The sequence below is a fragment of the Tursiops truncatus genome, chromosome X (genome assembly GCF_011762595.2).
Source record: "Tursiops truncatus isolate mTurTru1 chromosome X, mTurTru1.mat.Y, whole genome shotgun sequence".
Classification (NCBI taxonomy): domain Eukaryota; kingdom Metazoa; phylum Chordata; class Mammalia; order Artiodactyla; family Delphinidae; genus Tursiops; species Tursiops truncatus.
This window is the reverse complement of record NC_047055.1, coordinates 65698619-65721906: the sequence shown is the minus strand read 5'-3', so window position 1 is coordinate 65721906 and position 23288 is coordinate 65698619. Positions and strand designations below refer to the sequence as shown.

The 23288-nt window shown below is 36.6% G+C and overlaps 1 protein-coding gene across 1 annotated transcript in view; it reads right to left on the bottom strand.

The window, feature by feature from the left end:
* ATRX (ATRX chromatin remodeler) overlaps positions 1–23288 on the bottom strand; it is a 247901-nt gene that overhangs the window by 89680 nt on the left and 134933 nt on the right. Inside the window, 7 exon segments of the mRNA XM_073799062.1 lie at positions 1128–1303; positions 2834–2971; positions 8980–9157; positions 9314–9460; positions 10495–10566; positions 10568–10605; positions 11776–11917. Of these exon segments, the coding sequence (XP_073655163.1) occupies positions 1128–1303; positions 2834–2971; positions 8980–9157; positions 9314–9460; positions 10495–10566; positions 10568–10605; positions 11776–11917 (891 nt within the window).

Sequence of the window (23288 nt, the reverse complement as noted above, 5' to 3'; positions counted from 1 at the left end):
ACCAGGCAGGTTTTAAATTGAAGTGGCCATATTACCAAGTGAGCAATTTAGGTTTTCAAATGGTCTCCTCTATATAGAAAAAAAGAAAAGAAAAAAAGGTGGGGAGGGGATATAGTAGGTAGTGCTAGCAAAAAGACTTGCTTTAATCATACAGTAAAACCGTTGAATCAAAGTTTGATGCAGTCTGGGTTATCCTTTGGGTAAGATGTGCCAACATGCCAGAGGATAACACATAATGTCAGGGGGAATGTTTGCCCAACTGAGAAAACAAGCCAAGTATAGGCACTCTTGAAACCATTTAACATAGGAACAGGAAAGAAGAACACTAATGTGCTAGATACAAATGACTACCTAAACAAGAAAAACGCTGCCTAAGTAGCAGCAGTAATACAGAAATACAGTACCTGCTAGTACCTCTGGCTAACCTGAACAAACAGGATGATTTCACCTTACGTAATGGTAGTATATTCAGTCAAAATGATAGCCTGTCTCATCTGTTACATCTTTTTTGCTACCATTAATATCTAGTGTCTTAAGAAAAATACAGAACTAAGATAAAATGCAGACTGACCAACTGGTCAGTCTCTACATACTTATCTACTCATTTTAACAAAGGTTTACTGAAGATCCATGTGTAAACAACACTATTAGCCCATTAAGGTTACTGTATGTACTTGGAATTAATAAAACTGTTTCTTCAGGATTACATTAATATGGCTTCACTCATAATTCATAATTGCCTTTCCTAAAACCATTTCAAACAAATGAGGTTTGGAATACTATACTATAGAATTAGGTGAGCACAGAAATTTCTTAATCATAATAGCTGTGTTCCTTTTACATGCTCCCTATCTTAAGGATGAGAAAATCTAAACATGAACATATTAACACATGAAGTTATACACCCAGCAAATGAATTAATCAATTATGTTCTAAGCCTCTCAAGGCAATTTTTTTAAAGTTCAATGCTGCATAAACTTTGGAAGAGACTGCAAAGAGATTTAACTATAAAACTATTGATACATGCTGAAAGGAGAAAGAAAACACAAAGTTTGAATTCAGAAAACATTTTGAGATTGCAATATACCAAAGTAACAATATTTTATTACTGTGGAATGTACTTGTACCTGAACACATCCAGCTAACATTTCATAGAGAATGTGAGCACGTTTTTTCATTACTCTGACATCTACCATGGTAGAATCTGCACACTGACCATTTTGGATTGGATTTATAAATCGATTCCTGAACTCCTTAATGGATCCAAGCAAATTTTCTTTGATAAAGTTAACCATGCAATGATCTAAGAAAGAAGATATTAGTTCATTAACAACAGTAATGGCTAAAAGAACTGAGAACAATTCTCTGATAAAATGCTCGTGTCTAAAAGGCATGCCATGGAAGCATTACAATTAAGCTACAAAGAAAGAACACCAAACTGAGTGTAGACTAATACTGGTTATCAGTATGATTTAGAACTGGATTACCTAAATCAGATGAGAAACTCAAATAAAACCCATCCCAAAATTCTAGACATGAATGTTTAAGAAAACACCAAAGAACATTTTATTTGAACTCACTAGTCTTTTTAATAGATACTGAGTATAAAACAACTGCTCTATAATTCTAACCATGATTTTATGGTCAGCAAGGGAATCTCGTGAAAAAAACATAGATACTGAATCAAAATAATAAAATCAGGTAATAAACTACTATATCAAATTTTGTATTAACTGATTTAGTTCCAGAAATCCTTAACAGAGTAATCAGTTGCCCTATACTATACAGGACCACAATGTGAAACAGGGCAACAGTCTATAAATGGGGCAACAGAAAAGGGGGAAACTGGAACAGACAAAAATAAAGATAAAATATAGATACATATTATAGATAAATATAAACAAGGACAAAGTGAGACAATAACCAGTATTACGAATAATAAAACAGAAAACAGTAACTATAAATACACCAAAAGAATATAAATAACATAAAAATAACAAAAAGCTATTAGAACAGATTACAATGGGAAATTTCAATTTGTTATTTGCTGAGTAACTCATGTTCCCTCTTTAGTGTCATCACACACATATGAAAATAAGGGAAATTCACAAGTCACTTCCCTGGGTTCACATCATCTATCCTCAGCCTCAGCAAACTGTATCCTGACATCAATTCAACATAGCTCTCCTCCAATCTCCACCTTCCTAAAACTTTCATGCTTAGCATTTCTTTTCAATTTCCTATCAGTACCTCCTCCAAAACTGGATATATTTTATTACAATAGCTCCTGAATAGTCACAAATGCATTTGTATTTTTTAAGCAATCATTAAGACTTCTGATACCTTGCATATACTTTAAATTTTATATTTGTATTTGAACACTCATAATGGCACACCTCTTGATTGTGGTTTACCATTTATATTTATAAAACATTCCACTTGATGGGCTTCCCTGGTGGTGCAGTGGTTGAGAGTCCGCCTGCCAATGCAGGGGACACGGGTTCGTGCCCCGGTCCGGGAGGATCCCACATGCCGTGGAGCAGCTGGGCCCGTGAGCTATGGCCACTGAGCCTGCGCGTCCAGAGCCTGTGCTCCACAACAGGAGAGGCCACAGCAGTGAGAGGCCCGTGTACCGCAGGAAAAAAAAACACAAAAAAACCCCATTCCACTTGAAATGAATGGTATACTTTCACAGTAGACTAAGAATGGACCTATGTAGTTCATGGTCAGAGACTATACTAGAATAAACTAAAGATAGGCAGATGGCGATGTGGCAAAAATATATCTGAGGCAATGCCAATACTCTATAGCGTAACTACAGATATTGACTCACACTCAATTAGGTTATTTTGAAGTGGGGTTCCTGTTAAAATAATCCTCCTCCTTGATCGTATAGAATTCATAGCTTTTGAAACAGCAGATGCTTCATTTTTTAGAATATGGCCTTCATCACAGACAACAAAGTCAGGGCCTAGAAAAAACAACATTTAATTAACATATAATAAAAATAAAAATATAATCCATTTAAGTTAAGTTAATCATTTTACAGTGCTGCTCTTGTGGAAAGATAAAACAACATCCTGATAAGTTATATTTTATCTGTATATGGTTAATGTGGCTCTCACTAGTATTAATTTTATTAGAGTATTAAAGTACTACTATGGATGGTACTTAAGGTTCTCTGAGAGTACAAAAATAGGCAAGAATAGAAATAATCACACAGATGAAAAGATCCCAAGAGATCTGGGGTATCTGAAAAAAATAATATCTTTTACAAATGAAAAACAGTATCTAAAGATACATTTCAGCACTAATGTATCAAGTTAAAACTATCAACTGATATGTTTATGTATAGCTGATTCACTTTGTTGTGGAGCAGAAGCTAACACACCATTGTAAAGCAATTATACTCCAATAAAGATGTAAAAAAAAATAAAAAATAAAAAAAACCTATCAACTGAGACCAAGAGCAATTTATATATACATGAAATGACAAATTTCAAAAGTTACATTTTAAGAAATAATATGTAAATCACAATAGGCCAAGTAGTATTTCCCATTTGACTTATTCCTAATAACTAATACCCATTGCTGGGGAAAAATTTAACTGATAAAGGACCGCTAAACTGATTGTTACATGGGTATTGGGGTTGGGGGGAAAACACTTTCTAAGCTGTAAAAGATCTCATAGCTGAGAGTGACTCTTTCAAAAGAAATACATATTATTATTTTATGAAAATAACCATATGTATTCTTTGCTAAAGTATCCTATAAACACAATTTGCTTGCTGCTTAACATACACACAAATTACTTAAATATTGATTTAAACAATAGCAGTTGTCAAATTATCCTCTATATGTTAGGCATTATAGAAAATGCATCTTCTACATGATTTCAAAAGTAACTGCTTCAGCATGCCTGATCAAATAACACAATTGCTATTCAGTATTTAGATGGGGCTACATGAATAGTAAGACATTTTTAAATTACTAATCGACTTTCTAAAAACTAAAATATGTATCTTGCTTTGTAAATTACCTCTTACGCAAGTGATTTAAATGATTTCTACCACCTAATATTCAGTGTTCATGAGGGTGTGGTGAAGCAGGTACTCTCATATACTCTTTGTGGAAGTCTAAATTAGTATCAAACATTTTGGAAGACAATTTTACAGTATCTCTTAAAATGTAAAATATGTGCACCCTTGACCCAAATTTCAATTTCTAGGAATTTATCCTTAAGATATACTTCCACGAGTACCCCAAGATACATAAAATATTCTCTGAAGTATTGTTTGTTTAGGGTGGAAAATTGGAAACAACTTAGAAGATTGGCAAAGGGGGTTAACAAAACTATGCTATAATGGAATGTCACAGAACTAAAATTAATGATGTAGATTTCTATGTAATAACCTTGAAAGATATGCCAAATATGTTTATATTATTAAACAAAAAGAAGAGTTTCAATATCTATATTATGATCCCATTTGTATTTAAACAACCACCTCAAACAGGGTGATTTTTATCTACATATACATATATGTAGTAAAGTAAAGGATTAATCTGGCCCAAAGAAAAGTTTAGCCTTTGCCTCCACCTCTAGGGAGGTAACCTCTAAACTCCTGGAATGTCTGACCTGATAAAAATATCTCTGTTCACCTGGATGGCTTGGGACACATCAGATAGTCTATGCTAACATGATGTGGGGTGAAGGGAGAGCAGCTTTGGTCATGTGGCATCTTCTCAACTTCTGGAGGAGCTAGAGACTAAGATCACCTGCATGGGTGGTCAACCATGTCTATGTGACCAAGCCCAAACTCTAGACACCAAGGCTCGGATGAGTGTGCCTGGTTGGCAATACTCCACGTGTATTGTCACACATCACTTCTGGGAGAAGTAAGTGCTGCCTGCACGATTCCACTAACAAACTGGGTGTGGAACTCTCCTGGGCCCTGTCCTATGTGCCTTTTCCTGTGGCAGATTCTAATCTGTATCCTTTCACTGTAATAAACCATAACCATGAGTATAAAGGCTTTTCTGAGTTCTGTGAGTCCTAGTGAATTACTGAACCTGAGAGTGGTCTTGGGAACATCCAAATATTGCAATATAAAATACATGCTTGCAAAAAAATATATAATTTAAAAATGGGCAGAGGATCTGAAGAGACATTTTTCCAAAGAAGACATACAAATGGGCAACAGGTACATAAAAAGCTCCTCAACATCACTAATCATCAGGAAAATGCAAGTTAAAACCACAATGAGATATCACCTCCCACCTATCAGAATGGCTATGATAAAAAAAACAAGAAATAACAAGTGTTGGTGAGGATGTGGAGAGAAGGGAACCCTTGTGCACTGTTGGTGAGAATATAAATTGTTACAGCCACTATGGAAAACAGTAAGGAGGTTCCTCAAAAAACTAAAAATAGAACTACCATATGATCCAGCAATTCCACTACTGGGGATATAACTGGAAAAACTGAAAACAATAATTTGAAAAGATACACACCTCAACGTTCACAGTGCCACTAATTGCAAGAGCCAAGATATGGAAGCAAACCAACTGTCGACAGATGAAAGGATAAAGAAAATGTCTCTCTCTCTCTCTCTCTCTCTCTCTCTCTCACACACACACACACACACACACACACACACAGAGAGAAATGTTACTCAGCTATAAAAAAGAATGAAATTCTGCCCTTTGCAGCAATATGAATGGATCTAGAGAATACTAAGCTTAGTGATATAAGTCAAACAGAGAAAGACAAATACTGTATGATAACACTTACATGTGGAATCTAAAAAACAAAACAAACAAATGTATATAGCAAAACAGAAAATGACTCACAGATATGGAAAACAAACTAGTGGTTACCAGTGGGGAGAGAGAAGGGGGGAGAGGCAAGATAGGGATATGAGACTGAAAGATACAAACCACTATGTATAGAACACATAAGCAACAAGGATATATCGTATAGCACAGGGAATTATAGCCATTATCTTGTAATAATTTTTAATAGAGTATAATCTGTAAAAATAATGAATCACTATGCTGAACACCTGAAACTAACATAATGTTGTAAATGAAGTATACCTCAATTTTTAAAAAAAAAATTAAACTCTACATTACAAAGAATAAACTTTAATGTATGCAAATAAAATGAAGGAACTGACCTATGTAACTTTAGAAAATGATGCTTGGAAATTATAAAGCTACAGACAAAAGCAATCATACATAAGCACTGTACTCTAGTTGGTAAATTTGTTTCTCACGAGGGTATAGGTTAATAATTCTAAAACTACTTTACATATAAGATGAGGTTGAATAAATAAGTAAATGGATAGTGGATGGTTGAAGCCAAGATTCTCACTGTTGAAAAAGACAAGTAACAGAATAACAAAAAAAGACTAAAATGAACCCTATGATACTGAATTAGAGTCAAATATATCACTATGACATCAAGTTTATGTTTATACACACACACACACACACACACACACACACAGATAGATTTGTGTATATACCTGGATTCGTAGACCTATCACCTAGTTCTGTCTGCTGAGTGAACCTAGAAGCAATGACACTGCAGTAGCAACAAACACACCCAGTGCCCAGATCTTGGTTCGTAAACACCATTTTTCAGTGAAAGGAACCACGCATGGTTCCTTGTTGAAATGATGGACTCCGGGGCAAGGACAAATTAACATGATCCTAGAGCATACTACCAGAAAGTAATGAAGTGCTCAAAAAAATCAAAAGGATGAAACATCAAAGGGATACAGGAACCAATCTGAAAGAGCTCCCAGTGGACAAACTGGAACAATCTGAGCAACAAAATAAATAATACAGTGCTAGTTCTAACATATAAACTAATAATAGATAATTAATCTATCCTGATATAAATGACTGATTAAATAAATGGGTAAGAAGTGACAAATCTTTCTTAAAGAAAAATTAAAGAAAAATTCCAAATTTAAGTGTAGCCCACTATAATAGATGGAGCTTAATTTTTGCCCTCCCCCCACTTGGATGGGCTAGACTTAGTGACCAGCAAAGAACAGACACAGGTGAAAACAGTAACTCTACAGCAGAGAAACCTGGCAAACACTACCTTAACCAAGTGATGAAAATTAACATCACTAGTGATGTCATGTGGATCTAATTTACCCTTGATATAATGTGAGGAGAAGGATACTACACCTCTAGTACATTATTTCAAAAACCTATAATCCCAGTCTAATTACAAGAAAAACAACAGATACTAGTGAACATCCTACAGGATACTTTAACAGTACTCCACAAGACTGACAAGATAACAGAAAATAAAAGAAAGACTAAGAAACTGTCACAGACCAGAGGAGACTGTGGAGACATTACAATTAAATGCAATGTGGTACCCTGGATGAGATCCTGGAACAGAAGGTGAACAGTAATATTAAACTGGTAGAATTCAAATAGAGTTTGGAGTTTAGTTAATAATATACGAATTTCTTAGTTTTGACAAATCTGCCATGGCAATGTAAGATGAACAGTGCGGGATTTGGGTTCAAGGTAAATGGGAGTGTTCTTTACTATCATTCAACTTTTCTGTAAACAAAGAAAACACAAAACTTTCCAAAATAATTATTTTAAATGTCACTAAATGACTTACATGGAAATAACAAACATTACTCTTCATGTTATGAGCTTTAATTTCTTTTTAATTCATTTCCTCATGATGACCATATTAAGCATCTGAAACTTGTTTAAACTGTTAGAAGGAAACCTTCTGAAAAACATGCTATTCACTAGCTCATAGCTCTCTGACAACAAAACAACCACAGGACTTCTAGACGACTATTTTAATCATGAGAAAATGATAAACTTATTATTAGGCCTTAACACTTACAATGGCAATTAGTTTGGTACATGCTAATTACATCATTATCTAAAAAAAAGAGGCAAAAGTGTACGAACTTTCAGTGATAAGATTTATAAGGTCTGAGGACCTAATGTATAAATAACATCGTAATAACATGGCAACTGATAACAATGTATTATAACTGAAATCTGCTAAATGAGTAGAGCATAAATGTTCTGAACAAAAAAGAAAAAGAAAACTAAGTGAGGTAATGATGTGTAACTCAAAGGGGGTTATTCTTTCAGTGTATACATATATGAAATCATCACATTGTACACTTTAATTATGTTACAATTTTACTTCTCAATTAAGCCTCAATAAAGCTGAAAAAATAAATTAAAAGTAAAATTATAAAGGGGCAAAGCCAAGGATTCTAAATAATACTTGGATTAAATAATTCTAAATTATTTTGGCAGTGAAAAATTGGACTTTCTCAACAAACATCTAAAGCCTCAACAGTGTCTTAAAGTAATTAGATATGACAAAATAAAGTTTGATAAGGAAAAAATATAGAATACAAACAACTAAATATTCATTGGTTCTGTGGATCGTACAACTTGCTGCTTTTACAAGTTGCAAGTAAGAATCAAATATTTGGATCTTGCATCATGAAGATTACTGTTAGAAGGAATGACAGCATTGCAAATATTAACCTTCCACAGTGATGACTATTTAAAAGACAGAAAAAATGCAGCCAATTCTTCTAATGACATAAAGTTGGGAAAGAAATGTAAAGAACTGTTTTCAGAGTATGGAGAGAGCTCTTGTAATCATCTAATATTCAGACAGTCAGAAGAATCTGCGATTGTGACACAGGTACCTGGTGAATTTTTAATCATTTACAAGGTCTCCCCTGAAAACCTCAAACACTTCCAGACTCAGCAAATGAATTCTGAACATCTGGCAATATTAAGGGTGATATCATCTTAATGAAATTATACTAAGAAACAGAAGGCAAAAACCTGAAAGATAAACAAAAACCAGCTACTCAGTAGTTGGTCAATTAGTATTTGTTAAATATAAGCATATTTTTCATTCAACTTGTTTCTTTATCTCAGTGCCTGTTAATATCTTACCTGGATCGACCAAAGCTTTGTTAAATATTTCTTTAAGTTTCCTACTCTTCACATTCCTTCCTTGAGCAAGATTTCTGTACATCTCATAGCCTATGATCATAACACCACCATCTTCTTGCCATCTCTGCAGCATGTAGCTTCTCTCCTGAGGACGTTTCACAGTTGCTAATTCAGAGACCTTTTGTGAGGAAATAAAGATTTTTTAAGGTAGGAATGTATGAATACTAAATATCCCCACTGAAATATGCATCATTGGTAATTAAAAATCTTTTTATTTTACTATATGAATTTCATGCAGTTATTCTGATAATAGAAAACATTCTAAATATGATACCTCAAGCTTCTCATCATCTTTTAATCCCTCTTGCCACTTCTCAAATTCATTCATCCAATTCAAAGCAGTATTAAGAGGACAAACCACTAAAGCTGTGCTGAAATCCAATTTGTCACACAAAAGAACCGTATGAAGAAAGCTTACCACCTACAAGAAAACAAATTAAGTTGCCACCTTCATTTAAATATCTGCAAAACAAGTTAATAAATTGAGCAAACTTACAATAGTTGGGTTTTTGGATTTTGTTTTGTTTTTTGTTTTAAACAATAAAGCAACCAACCAAAGGTCAACAGGGAAAGCGATAGGTACAATAAGGGACTTCAACTAGATGATATATAAGATCCTTCCAACTCTAAAGCTCCATGATTCTATGATCGGTAATAATAATACGAATATAAAAAGTAACCACACCAAAGCAGCTACTAAGTCCCTAGTCCCCAGAGAACATCCCTACGATCTTCAGAAAATACCACTGCCCATTTAGAAGAGAATTATGTTACCGAGTATTTTTCCATGTAGTGTTCTGACTCACTGAATCTATAGTAATTGTCTTATGGCTTGAAATTTTATATATATATATAAACTAATTCCACATCTCTGCTACAACTCCTGCAGTCTTCCTGCAACTTCCTGCATTCAGAAATGTAGTATTTTAATAGTGAAAAATATATTATGTTCTCATTACTATAGGATCACAGACTGTTAAAAAGTTGGGAATTCCCTGGCGGTCCAGTGGTTAGGACTCGGTGCTTTCACTGCCAGGGGCGCAGGTTCAATCCGTGGTTGGGGAACTAAGATCCCGCAAAACCACGCAGCACGGCCAAAAAAAAAAACAGTGTTGTAAAGGAACTCCATTTCCACCTCAGACTCTTTGCAGTTTTACTGGCTATGCCTGTAACCCTACACCTTCACTTCATTAGGATCTCTGCTCAAAGATCACTTCCTAAAAGATGCTTTCCCTCTCTATTCTTCCTTAACATTTATTATCTGAAAGTACATATTTCTTATTTTATTTGATTAAAATCTCTCTCCCCCACCAGAATATAAGCTTCTTGAGGGAGAAATCTTGTTATTCTTGTTCATTGCTGTATCTCCAGCTCCTACAACTGTGCTGGAACATAAAAGAATACATATTCTTAAATTAATGAATGCACAAGAACAGAACACCTTCATGTTCTTACCTGTAAAGTCTTACCAAGGCCCATGCAGTGGGCGAGAATGCATCCTGAACCTGGAGATTTCTTTGTTTTTTTTTACAGACTCACAGCAGCAATCCCACATAAACTGAACACCTAAAAATGACAGCTTCGTTATGCTCAATTTAAAGGCTCAAGTTAAAAAAAAATCTTCCGTCGGGACTTCCCTGGTGGCACAGTGGTTACGACTCACACTCCTAATGCATGGGGCCCCAGTTCGATCCCTAGTCAGGGAACTAGATCCCGCATGCATGCCACAACCAAAGTTCGCATGCCACAACTAAAGAGCCAAAGAGCCGCAACTAAGGAGCACGCCTGCCGCAACTAACACCTGGCACAACCAAATAAATATATAAAATAAAATAAGATAAAATAAAATAAATCTTCCATCATAAACACATCAAAAACATAACCAAAACTTCTAAGAAATAGAATTTTTTAAAAAGAGAGATAAAAATCTCTTAAATGTAAATGAGATTTGTTTTACGCCCCCCCACACACACACTAAGGTTAAATAGAAAAAAATGTGAACACAAGCACACAAGAGGGTAACTTTCACTCCTCTAAGCTATCACAGCAGATCTTCTCCATTCCCTGGGATGGTCCAAAGAGACATATGAATAATCCAAAATAGAAACTTTATCCAAAGGGAGAATAGATTCCTATCAAATATACTTTCAGGTTTTTTGAGTCAATCAGGAAAAAAAAATCCAGGAGATAATTCATCATTTCTCCCTTTATTCAACATTAAAAACGGAACAATAAAGGGGCTTGCTACCTAAGGAGTAGGAACTATAGAACTTCCCTTATGAATTCATTCATATACACAATCAAAACTAACTTACTGATTCCACTCTGACAAAGCAGAGGATAGGGATAATTTGGTATCTTTCCAAAACCAATGTAGGGATATTATTAACAAACATACTTGAAAAAGCATTTCCTGAAGAAGGCTTTTAGCTAACTGTACCTCTCCCTACCCCACAGCTGCCCTTAGCCAACCACTGCAGATTAGGTGAAATTCACTTGCTATATATACCCATTTGTGAGGGGCACACTTCCCCTTTCATAATACTCATTTTCTTTGCAATTGTCCAGTTTTGTTCTTCTTCATTTGCTTATGCACTCCATAAGGGCAGGGATCATATTTGTTTTGCTCACCAGTAGAAGTAACTCCAGTACTTAGCAGAATGTGAGGCACACAGGGGACACCAAATATTGGTAAAATTTAACTAAAAATGCTTTAATCATCTAATAGTTTCTTACCATCTACTTGATGGGGTTTCAATTTGATAACCATATTTCTATGAACCTGCACTAAAGGTTCTTTGGTTTCTTCATCTTCGTCTAAAACCAACTTGGTTGTTATTGGACACTTAGTGGGTGAAGCATCTTCAATTTCTATCACCTACAAGAAAGACAATTATAGTTAAGCACAAAGAAATCTTTCAAGCAATGGAGGAGTATGAGTCTTACTAAGGGAAATTTTGCAAAATACAGACACATCTACTTCCATACCATACATCCAATATTCTGGTTCAGTAAGACCAGGACAGATCACAGGTTTATATGTTGTCCAAAATCAAAAACCTCCACAAGACTTAGAATCACTGTGATAATGTTGCTGATTTAGCTCATCGGTTCTCACCTTGAACATCTCAACACGTTTTAGGTAGAGATGTGACAAAAGTAGCACTCTAAATTAATCCATGGCACCACCATTAAAATTTGGCTCCCCAAACGGGATTTTTCTATTCTTCTACAGGACATGTGAAAATGTGCAAGGGCACTTATGGTTATCACAACGACTGGTTAGGACTGGTATTTAATGTAGGCAGAGGGGAAGGTAAATATAAATGTTCTACAATGTGAAAGACAGTCCCAAACAAGAACTGTCCCACCCAAGATTCCAGAAGACTCCCATTGAAAAACACTGTAAATATGTGTTGTGAAAGGGAAAAACTTTCAGAAACACTGGTTTGAGAAACTCAGGCTCGAAAGCATGACAAGAACATATAATAACCTCCAAATGCAAAAGGGAAACAATTACCTCAAGTTTCTTATTTGAAAGAAAACTTAAATAGATATAAATACATATGAATACATGTATCTGTATATATTTTTTGCTTTCTTATCTATCCATTACATAGTATACCCAAGAACCGAATAAGCTAGATACAAGTGTTGCCATTTTACATATGAAAAAAAAAAGAGAGACTGAGAAGTTAAATAACTTACACAAGGTCATACAACTATTAAGTATCACAACACTAAGATTTATACCCAGAGGCTTATGCTCCAGAGTCCATGCTCTTAACCACTATGCATTACTACTTTAATAAATGAAATACTTGTATAAACAGGTTTATGGTTCCATGACGATCAATAAAGATTCATGATTTTAAACTGTAGACAATGTGCTGCTTCAGGATAAAATATTAGCTGGTATCCTTTGCCTTATTTAGAACTGTAACTAGAAACGAATGGATTATTTGATACTCACTACTGAAATTTTCAAACATAAGCAAAAGTAGACAGTAGCATAATGAGCCCTGTTACCCATTATTCAACCTCAAAAATTATCAACTTCTGGCCAGTTCTGTTTCACTGACAGCCTCGCACCCGTTCTACACCTCCTTTGATTCCATAAATGATTTTGAAGCAAACCCAAGCAAGATTGTTATTTCATCTGTAAGTGTTTTAGAATGTCTCTTTAAAAGGACACTCTCGAGAGGTGCTCCCGCTCTCTGCTTGCATGTATCCCCGGGGTGTTTTGCCCTCCAGAGGGTACTTTTGGTCTCATGTCCCTTCTCTGTGCTCTGCCCATCTAAGAGGTCGGGAGAGAGGCAAGGAAACACCCAAGACTGTAGCCGAGGGGTGGGGGAGGGGGATGAGAGGAAGAGGAGACGTTCCCCCTCACATCTGCCTGCAAAGGTGGCAACCGGGCAGCGTTTTCCCAGAGATGAAGCTCCCCAAGAAGTCAGCTAAGTATCCCGTCCTTGGGGACTCTAGGATAAAAGAGACTGGATCCACAGATGGAGACTTTCTTACTGTCCTTCCGTCCCTGAAATTGCGTTACTGTGAGATTTTATAAATGTTCTGCACCAACTCACAGGACATTTCAGGAACCTAAATGACCAATACACTTCGAACTCCCTGTCTGAGCCATGTGAATGAAAGGCTCTTGGGGCTGCAGCCAGGAGTCAGTGCTGTGCCTCTGAGGTGGGAGAGCCAACTTCAGGACACTGGTCCACAAGAGACCTCCCAGCTACACATAACATCAAATGGCGAAAATCTCCCAGAGATCTCCATCTCAACACCAGCACCCAGCTTCACTCAACGACCAGCAAGATACACTGCTGGACAACCTATGCCAAACACCTAGCAAGACAGGAACACAAACCCACCCATTAGCAGAGAGGCTGCCTAAAATCATAATAAGTCCACAGACACCCCAAAACACACCACCAGACGTGGACCTGCCCACCAGAAACACAAGATCCAGCCTCATCCACCACAAAATAGGCACTAGTCGCCTCCACCAGGAAGCCTACACAACCCACTGAACCAACCTTAGCCACTGGGGACAGAAAACAAAAACAAGGGGAACTACGAACATAGAGCCTGCAAAAAGGAGACCCCAAACACAGTAAGATAAGCAAACTGAGAAGACAGAAAAACACACAGCAGATGAAGGAACAAGATACAATCCCAACAGACCTAACAAATTAACAGGAAATAGGCACTCTACCTGAAAAAGAATTCAGAATAATAATAGTTAAGATGATCCAAATCTTGGAAATAGAATGGACAAAACGGAAGAAACATTTCACAAGGACCTAGAAGAACTAAAGGTGAAACAAAAAACAATGAACACCACAATAAATGAAATTAAAAATACTCTAGATGGGATCAATAGCAGAATAACTGAGGCAGAAGAACGGATAAGTGACCTGGAAGATAAAATAGTGGAAATAACTACTGCAGAGCAGAATAAAGAAAAAAGAATGAAAAGAACTGAGGACACTCTCAGAGACCTCTGGGACAACATTAAACGCACCAACATTCGAATTATAGGGGTTCCAGAAGAAGAAGAGAAAAAGAAAGGGACTGAGAAAATATTTGAAGAAATTGTAGTTGAACACTTCCCTAATATGGGAAAGAAAATAGTTAATCAAGTCCAGGAAGCACAGAGAGTCCCATGCAGGATAAATCCAAGGAGAAATACGCCAAAACACATATTAATCAAACTGTCAAAAATTAAATACAAACAAAACAAATTAAAAGCAACAAGGGAAAAATAACAAAAACGGAATCCCCATAAGGTTAACAGCTGATCTTTTAGCAGAAACTCTGCAAGCCAGAAGGGAGTGGCAGGACATATTTAAAGTGATGAAGGAGAAACACCTGCAACCAAGATTACTCTACCCAGCAAGGATCTCATTCAGATTTGATGGAGAAATTAAAACCTTTACAGACAAGCAATAGCTGAGAGAGTTCAGCACCACCAAACCAGCTTTACAACAACTGCTACAGGACCTTCTCTAGGCAAGAAACACAAGAGAAGGAAAAGACCTACAATAACGAACCCAAAACAATTAAGAAAATGGGACTAGGAACATACATATCGATAATTACCTTAAATGTAAATGGACTACATGCTCCCACCAAAAGACACAGATTGGTTGAATGGATACAAAAACAAGACCCATATATACGCTGTCTAAAAGAGACCCACTTCAGACCTACAGACACATACAGACTGAAAGCAAGGGGATGGAAAAAGATATTCCATGCAAATGGAAACCAAAAGAAAGCTGAAGTAGCAATTCTCCTATCAGACAAAATAGACTTTAAAATAAAGACTATTAGAAGAGACAAAGAAGGACATTACATAATGATCAAGGGATTGATCCAAGAAGAAGATATAACAATTGTAAATATTTATGCACCCAACATAGGAGCACCTCAATACATAAGGCAAATACTAACAGCCAAAAAAGGGGAAATCGACATTAACACATTCATAGTAGGGGACTTTAACACCCCACTTTCACCAATGGACAGATCATCCAAAATGAAAATAAATAAGAAAACACAAGCTTTAAATGATACATTAAACAAGATGGTTTTAATAGATATTTATAGGACATTCCATCCAAAATAACCAGAATATACATTTTTCTCAAGTGCTCATGGAACATTCTCCAGGATAGATCATACCTTGGGTCACAAAACAAGCCTTGGTAAATTTAAGAAAACTGAAATTGTATCAAGTATCTTTTCTGACCACAACACTATGAGACTAGATACCACTCACAGAAAAAGATCTGTAAAAAATACCAACACATGGAGGCTAAACAATACACTACTTAATAACGAAGTGATCACTGAAGAAATCAAAGAGGAAATCGAAAAATACCTAGAAACAAATGACAATGGAGACACGACAACCCAAAATCTATGGGATGCAGCAAAAGCAGTTCTAAGAGGGAAGTTTATAGCAATACAATCCTACCTTAAGAAACAGGAAACATCTCGAATAAACAACCTAACCTTGCACCTCAAGCAATTAGAGAAAGAAGAACAAAAAAACCCCAAAGCTAGCAGAAGGAAAGAAATCATAAAAATCAGATCAGAAATAAATGAAAAAGAAATGAAGGAAACGATAGCAAAGATCAATAAAACTAAAAGCTGGTTCTTTGAGAAGATAAACAAAATAGATAAACCATTAGCCAGACTCATCACGAAAAAAAAGGGAGAAGACTCAAACAATAGAATTAGAAATGAAAAAGAAGTAACAACTGACACTGCAGAAATACAAAAGATCATGAGAGATTACTACAAGCAACTCTATGCCAATAAAATTGACAACCTGGAAGAAATGGACAAATTCTTAGAAATGCACAACCTGCCAAGACTGAATCAGGAAGAAATAGAAAATATGAACAGACCAATCACAAGCAAGGAAATTGAAACTGTGATTAAAAATCTTCCAACAAACAAAAGCCCAGGACCAGATGGCTTCACAGGCGAATTCTATCAAACATTTAGAGAAGCGCTAACACCTATCCTTCTCAAACTCTTCCAAAACATAGCAGAGGGAGGAACACTCCCAAATTCATTCTACAAGGCCACCATCACCTTGATACCAAAACCAGTCAAGGAGGTAACAAAGAAAGAAAACTACAGGCCAATATCACTGATGAACATAGATACAAAAATCCTCAACAAAATACTAGCAAACAGAATCCAACAGCACATTAAAAGGATCATACACCATGATCAAGTGGGGTTTATTGCAGGATTGCAAGGATTCTTCAATATACGCAAATCAATCAATGTGATAAACCACATTAACAAACTGAAGGAGAAAAACCATATGATCATCTCAATAGATGCAGAGAAAGCTTTCGACAAAATTCAACACCATTTATGACAAAAACCCTGCAGAAAGTAGGCACAGACAGAACTTTCCTCAACATAATAAAGGCCATATATGACAAACCCACAGCAAACATCATCCTCAATGGTAAAAAGCTGAAAGCATTTCCACTAAGATCAGGAACAAGACAAGGTTGCCCATTCTCACCACTCTTATTCAACATAGTTTTGGAAGTTTTAGCCACAGCAATCAGAGAAGAAAAGGAAATAAAAGGAATCCAAATTGGAAAAGAAGAAGTAAAGCTGTCACTGTTTGCAGATGACATGATCCTATACATAGAGAACCCTAAAGATGCTACCAGAAAACTACTAGAGGTAATCAATGAATTTGGTAAAGTGGCAGGATACAAAATTAATGCACAGAAATCTCTGGCATTCCTATATACTAATGATGAAAAATCTGAAAGTAAAATCAAGAAAACACTCCCATTTACCATTGCAACAAAAAGAATAAAATATCTAGGAATAAACCTACCTAAGGAGACAAAAGACCTGTATGCAGAAAATTATCAGACACTGATGAAAGAAATTAAAGATGCTACAAATAGATGGAGAGATATACCATGTTCTTGGATTGGAAGAATCAACATTGTGAAAATGACTCTACTACCCAAAGCAATCTATAGATTCAATGCAATCCCTATCAAACTACCACTGGCATTTTTCACAGAACTAGAACAAAAAATTTTGCAATTTGTATGGAAACACAAAAGACCCCGAATAGCCAAAGCAATCTTGAGAACGAAAGAAGGAACTGGAGGAATCAGGCTCCCTGACTTCAGACTATACTACAAAGCTACAGTTATCAAGACGGTATGGTACTGGCACAAAAACAGAAAGATAGATCAATGGAACAGGATAGAAAGCCCAGAGATAAACCCATGCACATATGGACACCTTATCTTTGATAAAGGTGGCAGGAATGTACAGTGGAGAAAGGACAGCCTCTTCAATAAGTGGTGCTGGGAAAACTGGACAGGTACATGTAAAAGTATGAGATTAGATCACTCCCTAACACCACACACAAAAATAAGCTCAAAATGGATTAAAGACCTAAATGTAAGGCCAGAAACTATCAAACTCTTAGAGGAAAACATAGGCAGAACACTCTATGACATAAATCACAGCAAGATCCTTTCTGACCCACCTCCTAGAGTAATGGAAATAAAAACAAAAATAAACAAATGGGACCTAATGAAACTTCAAAGCTTCTGCACAGCAAAGGAAACCATAAACAAGACCAAAAGACACCCCTCATAATGGGAGAAAATATTTGCAAAGGAAGCAACCGACAAAGGATTAATCTCCAAAATTTACAAGCAGCTCATGCACCTCAATAACAAGAAAACAAACAAACCAATCCAAAAATGGGCAGAAGACCTAAATAGACACTTCTCCAAAGAAGATATACAGACTGCCAACAAACACATGAAACAATGCTCAACATCATTAATCATTAGAGAAATGCAAATCCAAACTACAATGAGATATCATCTCACACCAGTCAGAATGGCCATCATCAAAAAATCTAGAAACAATAAATGCTGGAGAGGGTGTGGAGAAAAGGGAACACTCTTGCACTGCTGGTGGGAATGTGAATTGGTTCAGCCACTATGGAGAACAGTATGGAGGTTCCTTAAAAAGCTACAAATAGAACTACCATATGTCCCAGCAATCCCACTACTGGGCATATACCCTGAGAAACCCAAAATTCAAAAAGAGTCATGTACCAAAATGTTCATTTCAGCTCTATTTACAATAGCCAGGAGATGGAAACAACCTAAGTGCCCATCATCGGATGAATGGATAAAGAAGATGTGGCACATATATACAATGGAATATTACTCAGCCATAAAAAGAAACGAAATTGAGCTATTTGTAATGAGGTGGATAGACCTAGAGTCTGTCATACAGAGTGAAGTAAGTCAGAAAGAAAAAGACAAATACCGTATGCTAACACATATATATGGAATTTCAGAAAAAAAATGTCATGAAGAACCTAGGGGTAAGGCAGGAATAAAGATGCAGACCTCCTAGAGAACGGACTTGAGGTTATGGGGAGGGGGAAGGGTGAGCTGTGACAGGGCGAGAGAGAGTCATGGGCATATACATACTAACAAACATAGTAAGGTAGATAGCTAGTGGGAAGCAGCTGCATGGCACAGGGATATTGGCTCGGTGCTTTGTGACAGCCTGGAGGGGTGGGATAGGGAGGGTGGGAGGGAGGGAGACGCAAGAGGGAGGACATATGGGAACATGTGTTTATGTGTGACTGATTCACTTTGTTGTGAAGCAGAGACTGACACACCATTGTAGAGCAATTGTGCCCCAATAAAGATGTTAAAAAAAAATTAAAAAAAAAGTACAATGAGATATCATCTCACACTGGTCAGAATGCCCATCATCAAAAAATCTAGAAACAATAAATGCTGGAGAGGGTGTGGAGAAAAGGGAACACTCCTGCACTGCTGGTGGGAATGTGAATTGGTACAGCCACTATGGAGAACAGTATGGAGGTCCCTTAAAAAACTACAAATACAACTACCATATGACCCAGCAATCCCACTACTGGGCATATACCCTGAGAAAACCGTAATTCAAAAAGAGTCATGTACCAAAATGTTCATTGCAGCTCTATTTATGATAGCCCGGAGATGGAGACAACCTAAGTGCCCATCATCGGATGAACGGATAAAGAAGATGTGGCACATATATACAATGGAATATTACTCAGCCATAAAAAGAAACAAAATTGAGCTATTTGTAATGAGGTGGATAGACCTAGAGTCTGTCATACAAAGTGAAGTAAGTCAGAAATAGAGAAACAAATACTGTATACTAACACGTATATATGGAATTTAAGAAAAAAAAATGTCATGAAGAACCTAGGGGTAAGACAGGAATAAAGACACAGACCTACTAGAGAACGGACTTGAGGATATGGGGAGGGGGGAGGGGGAGCTGTGACAAAGCAAGAGAGAGGCATGGACATACATACACTACCAAACGTAAGGTAGATAGCTAGTGTTAAGCAGCCGCATAGCACAGGGATATCAGCTCGGGGCTTTGTGACCGCCTGGTGGGGTGGGATAGGGAGGGTGGGAGGGAGAGAGAAGCAAGAGGGAAGAGATATGGGAACATATGTATATGTATAACTGATTCACTTTGTTATAAAGCAGAAATTAACACACCATTGTAAAGGAATTATACCCCAAGAAAGATGTTAAAAAATATATCTGGAAACAAATGCTGGAGAGGGTGTGGAGAAAAGGGAACACTCTTGCACTGTTGGTGGGAATGTAAATTGATACAGCCACTATGGAGAACTGTATGGAGGTTCCTTAAAAAACTACAAATAGAACTACCATATGACCCAGCAATCCCACTACTGGGCATATACCCTGAGAAAACCATAATTCAAAAAGAGTCATGTATCAAAATGTTCATTGCAGCTCTATTTACAATAGCCTGGAGATGGAAACAACCTAAGTGTCCATCATCGGATGAACGGATAAAGAAGATGTGGCACATATATACAATGGAATATTACTCAGCCATAAAAAGATATGAAATTGAGCTATTTGTAATGAGGTAGATAGACCTAGAGTCTGTCATAGAGAGTGAAGTAAGTCAGAAAGAGAAAGGCAAATTCCGTATGCTAACACATATATATGGAATTTAAGAAAAAATAAATGTCATGAAGAACCTAGGGGTAAGACAGGAATAAAGACACACAGACCTACTAGAGAATGGACTTGAGGATATGGGGAGGAGGAAGGGTAAGCTGTGAGAAAACGAGAGAGAGGCATGGACATATATACACTACCAAACGTAAGGTAGATAGCTAGTGGGAAGCAGCTGCATAGCACAGGGAGATCAGCTCGGTGCTTTGTGACTGCCTGGAGGGGTGGGATAGGGAGGGTGGGAGGGAGGGAGATTCAAGAGGGAAGAGTTATGGCAACATATGTATATGTATAACTGATTCACTTTGTTATAAAGCAGAAACTAACACACCATTGTAAAGCAATTATACTCCAATAAAGATGTAAAAAATAAAATAAAATAAAAAAGTCAATAAATGAAGCTAAATAGTAGTCTTCTAAAAAAAAGGACACTCTCTTTTTAAAATCATAACTACAGTACCATTATTGCATGTAAAAAATGTTAAATAAGTCACAAATTTGTAATAAATCACCTGGATAGATACTTCACTTATATAAAACTGAAATTATATACAAATCAAGATTAATACTAGGATAAAGTGTGGTGGAGTATAAATAGCACAGGCCATTTAGATCTCAGCTCCATTTCAACAAGTTACTTAAACCCTCTTAGCTTCAGTTTCTCCATGCGCAAATTAGGAAAGATTATAAATAACCCACATGGGGTTGTTGCAGAGATTAAATAAGGCAGAGAATAAAAAGTATTAGGCATAGACTAAGTATTCACTAAATTTTTATTGTTTTCTAGCTTGGATGTGTCCCAGCTTCATATTGCTGGGGCAAAGCCTTTAGCCAAAATGTAAAATTCTCTGAATGTCTTGTCCTATTTGCAAGGTGTGGTAGGCAGAATCCTAAAATGGCCTCCAAGATTCCCACCCTCTGGTATAATCCCATCCCCTTGAGTGTGACTGAGATCTGTAACTATGATGAGATATCATCCCCATAATTGGGCCACTAATCAGCTGGGTTTGGTTTAATCAAAAGGGACATTCTCCTAGGTGAGCCAGACCTGATCAAGGTAAGCTCTTTAAAAGACCGAAGGGTAAGAGATGCTCTCTTCTGGTCTCCAAGACAAGCACACTGCCATACTGTGAGAAGTCTCTAGTAGCTAAGGACCTCACTGATACAATCACAAGGAACTGGATTCTGCCAATATGTGAGCTAGAAAACAACAAAGTCTTAGATGAAAATTGCAGCTCTGGCTAACATCTTAATTTCAACTTGGTGAGACACTGAGCAGACGACCCAGTAGACCAGGCTCAGCTAAGCCACTCTCAAATTCCTGACTTATAGAACTGTGAGATAATAACTTTGTCTTGTTTTAAGCTAAGCTTGTGGTATTTTTTAATGCACAGTAGTAAACTAATATACAAGGCTTTAAGAATTTCGAACCATATATTCATAAGTGATATTTTAGCTATTAAGCACTATCTTCAGGATTGGAGATTAGTGAATCTTCATCCTGAATGGAGGAGAAGACAACTTATAAAAAAACTGTCTACTTATTAGTGACTAAGTGCATGTGTTTATGCACTCAAGGTACAATTTAAGTAAAGTTTATATAACTAATAATAGTAATGAAATGGGAGAATTTAGGAGAAATGATAAATTAAGCTATAGCAAAGAATAATAAATAAGGACATGAAATGTATCCCATGTCTGAATTGAAAAAGGAAAAGAAAAAATGAAAGCAAAACCATTTAAGCAACATACTGAAAAGGCTGAGCCCCATTTCTGCTGATGGAGATTCAGGATCACAATGCAAGATGGAGTACTAGGGACCAAATTTACCCTCCTGCTGTAATCAATTAGGAAAGTAGACAAAATATACAAAACTAACATTTTTGGACTTTGAATAACAGGCACCAGCAGGACACTGATACCTGAGAGAAGCAAAACCAATAAGGAGGGCCCTATTCCCCCTTGACTGCTGCCTGAAGGCACATTCCAGAATCGAGGGTATCCAAAGCAGAACACTGGAGTTGTGCTGAGCTGGGGAGACAGAAGTCAAGCTGAGATGGCTAGAAAAACTACAGAGAGAAACTACATAGAACTACAGAGAGAAAAGGACTATACAAAAAGACCTCCAGAAATCAAAATGGGAGTCACTGTCTTAACTGAATATTAAAATGCACATGAGGAGTAAAACTCCACAAAGTCAGACAAAGTGTGACCAAGAAATTGTGAGCTAAATAGTTCCCAATTATCATATAGGTCTGGAAGGCATTCAATTTCAAACAAGGTAGAGTATACTCTTCATGCATAACACAGGGCATTCAGTAGAGACCAGAGATAGGCCATCTTTAAAATGGTAGGAAAGTTTTATGGTATTTTTACTTGCCCTTATCCCACTACCTCCTAGTGAGGTGATGGTCTTATTCTTGAAGCAGCAGCAGCCTGGTTGACAGTTTCCTCCCTCAAAATAGAGGGAGCACAGCAGAAATTATTTGCAAATTATGGTGTATATCTATTATAACCTGCCTGGGGATAACCAAAGGAATGACATAAAACTCTTACCATTGTTTCACCTAAGTTGAAATTCTGATGGGAAAAAGCAGAAAAAAATGCTTAAAAAAAAAAAGCTACAAGGCAACTATAAACCCACAGTTGTCA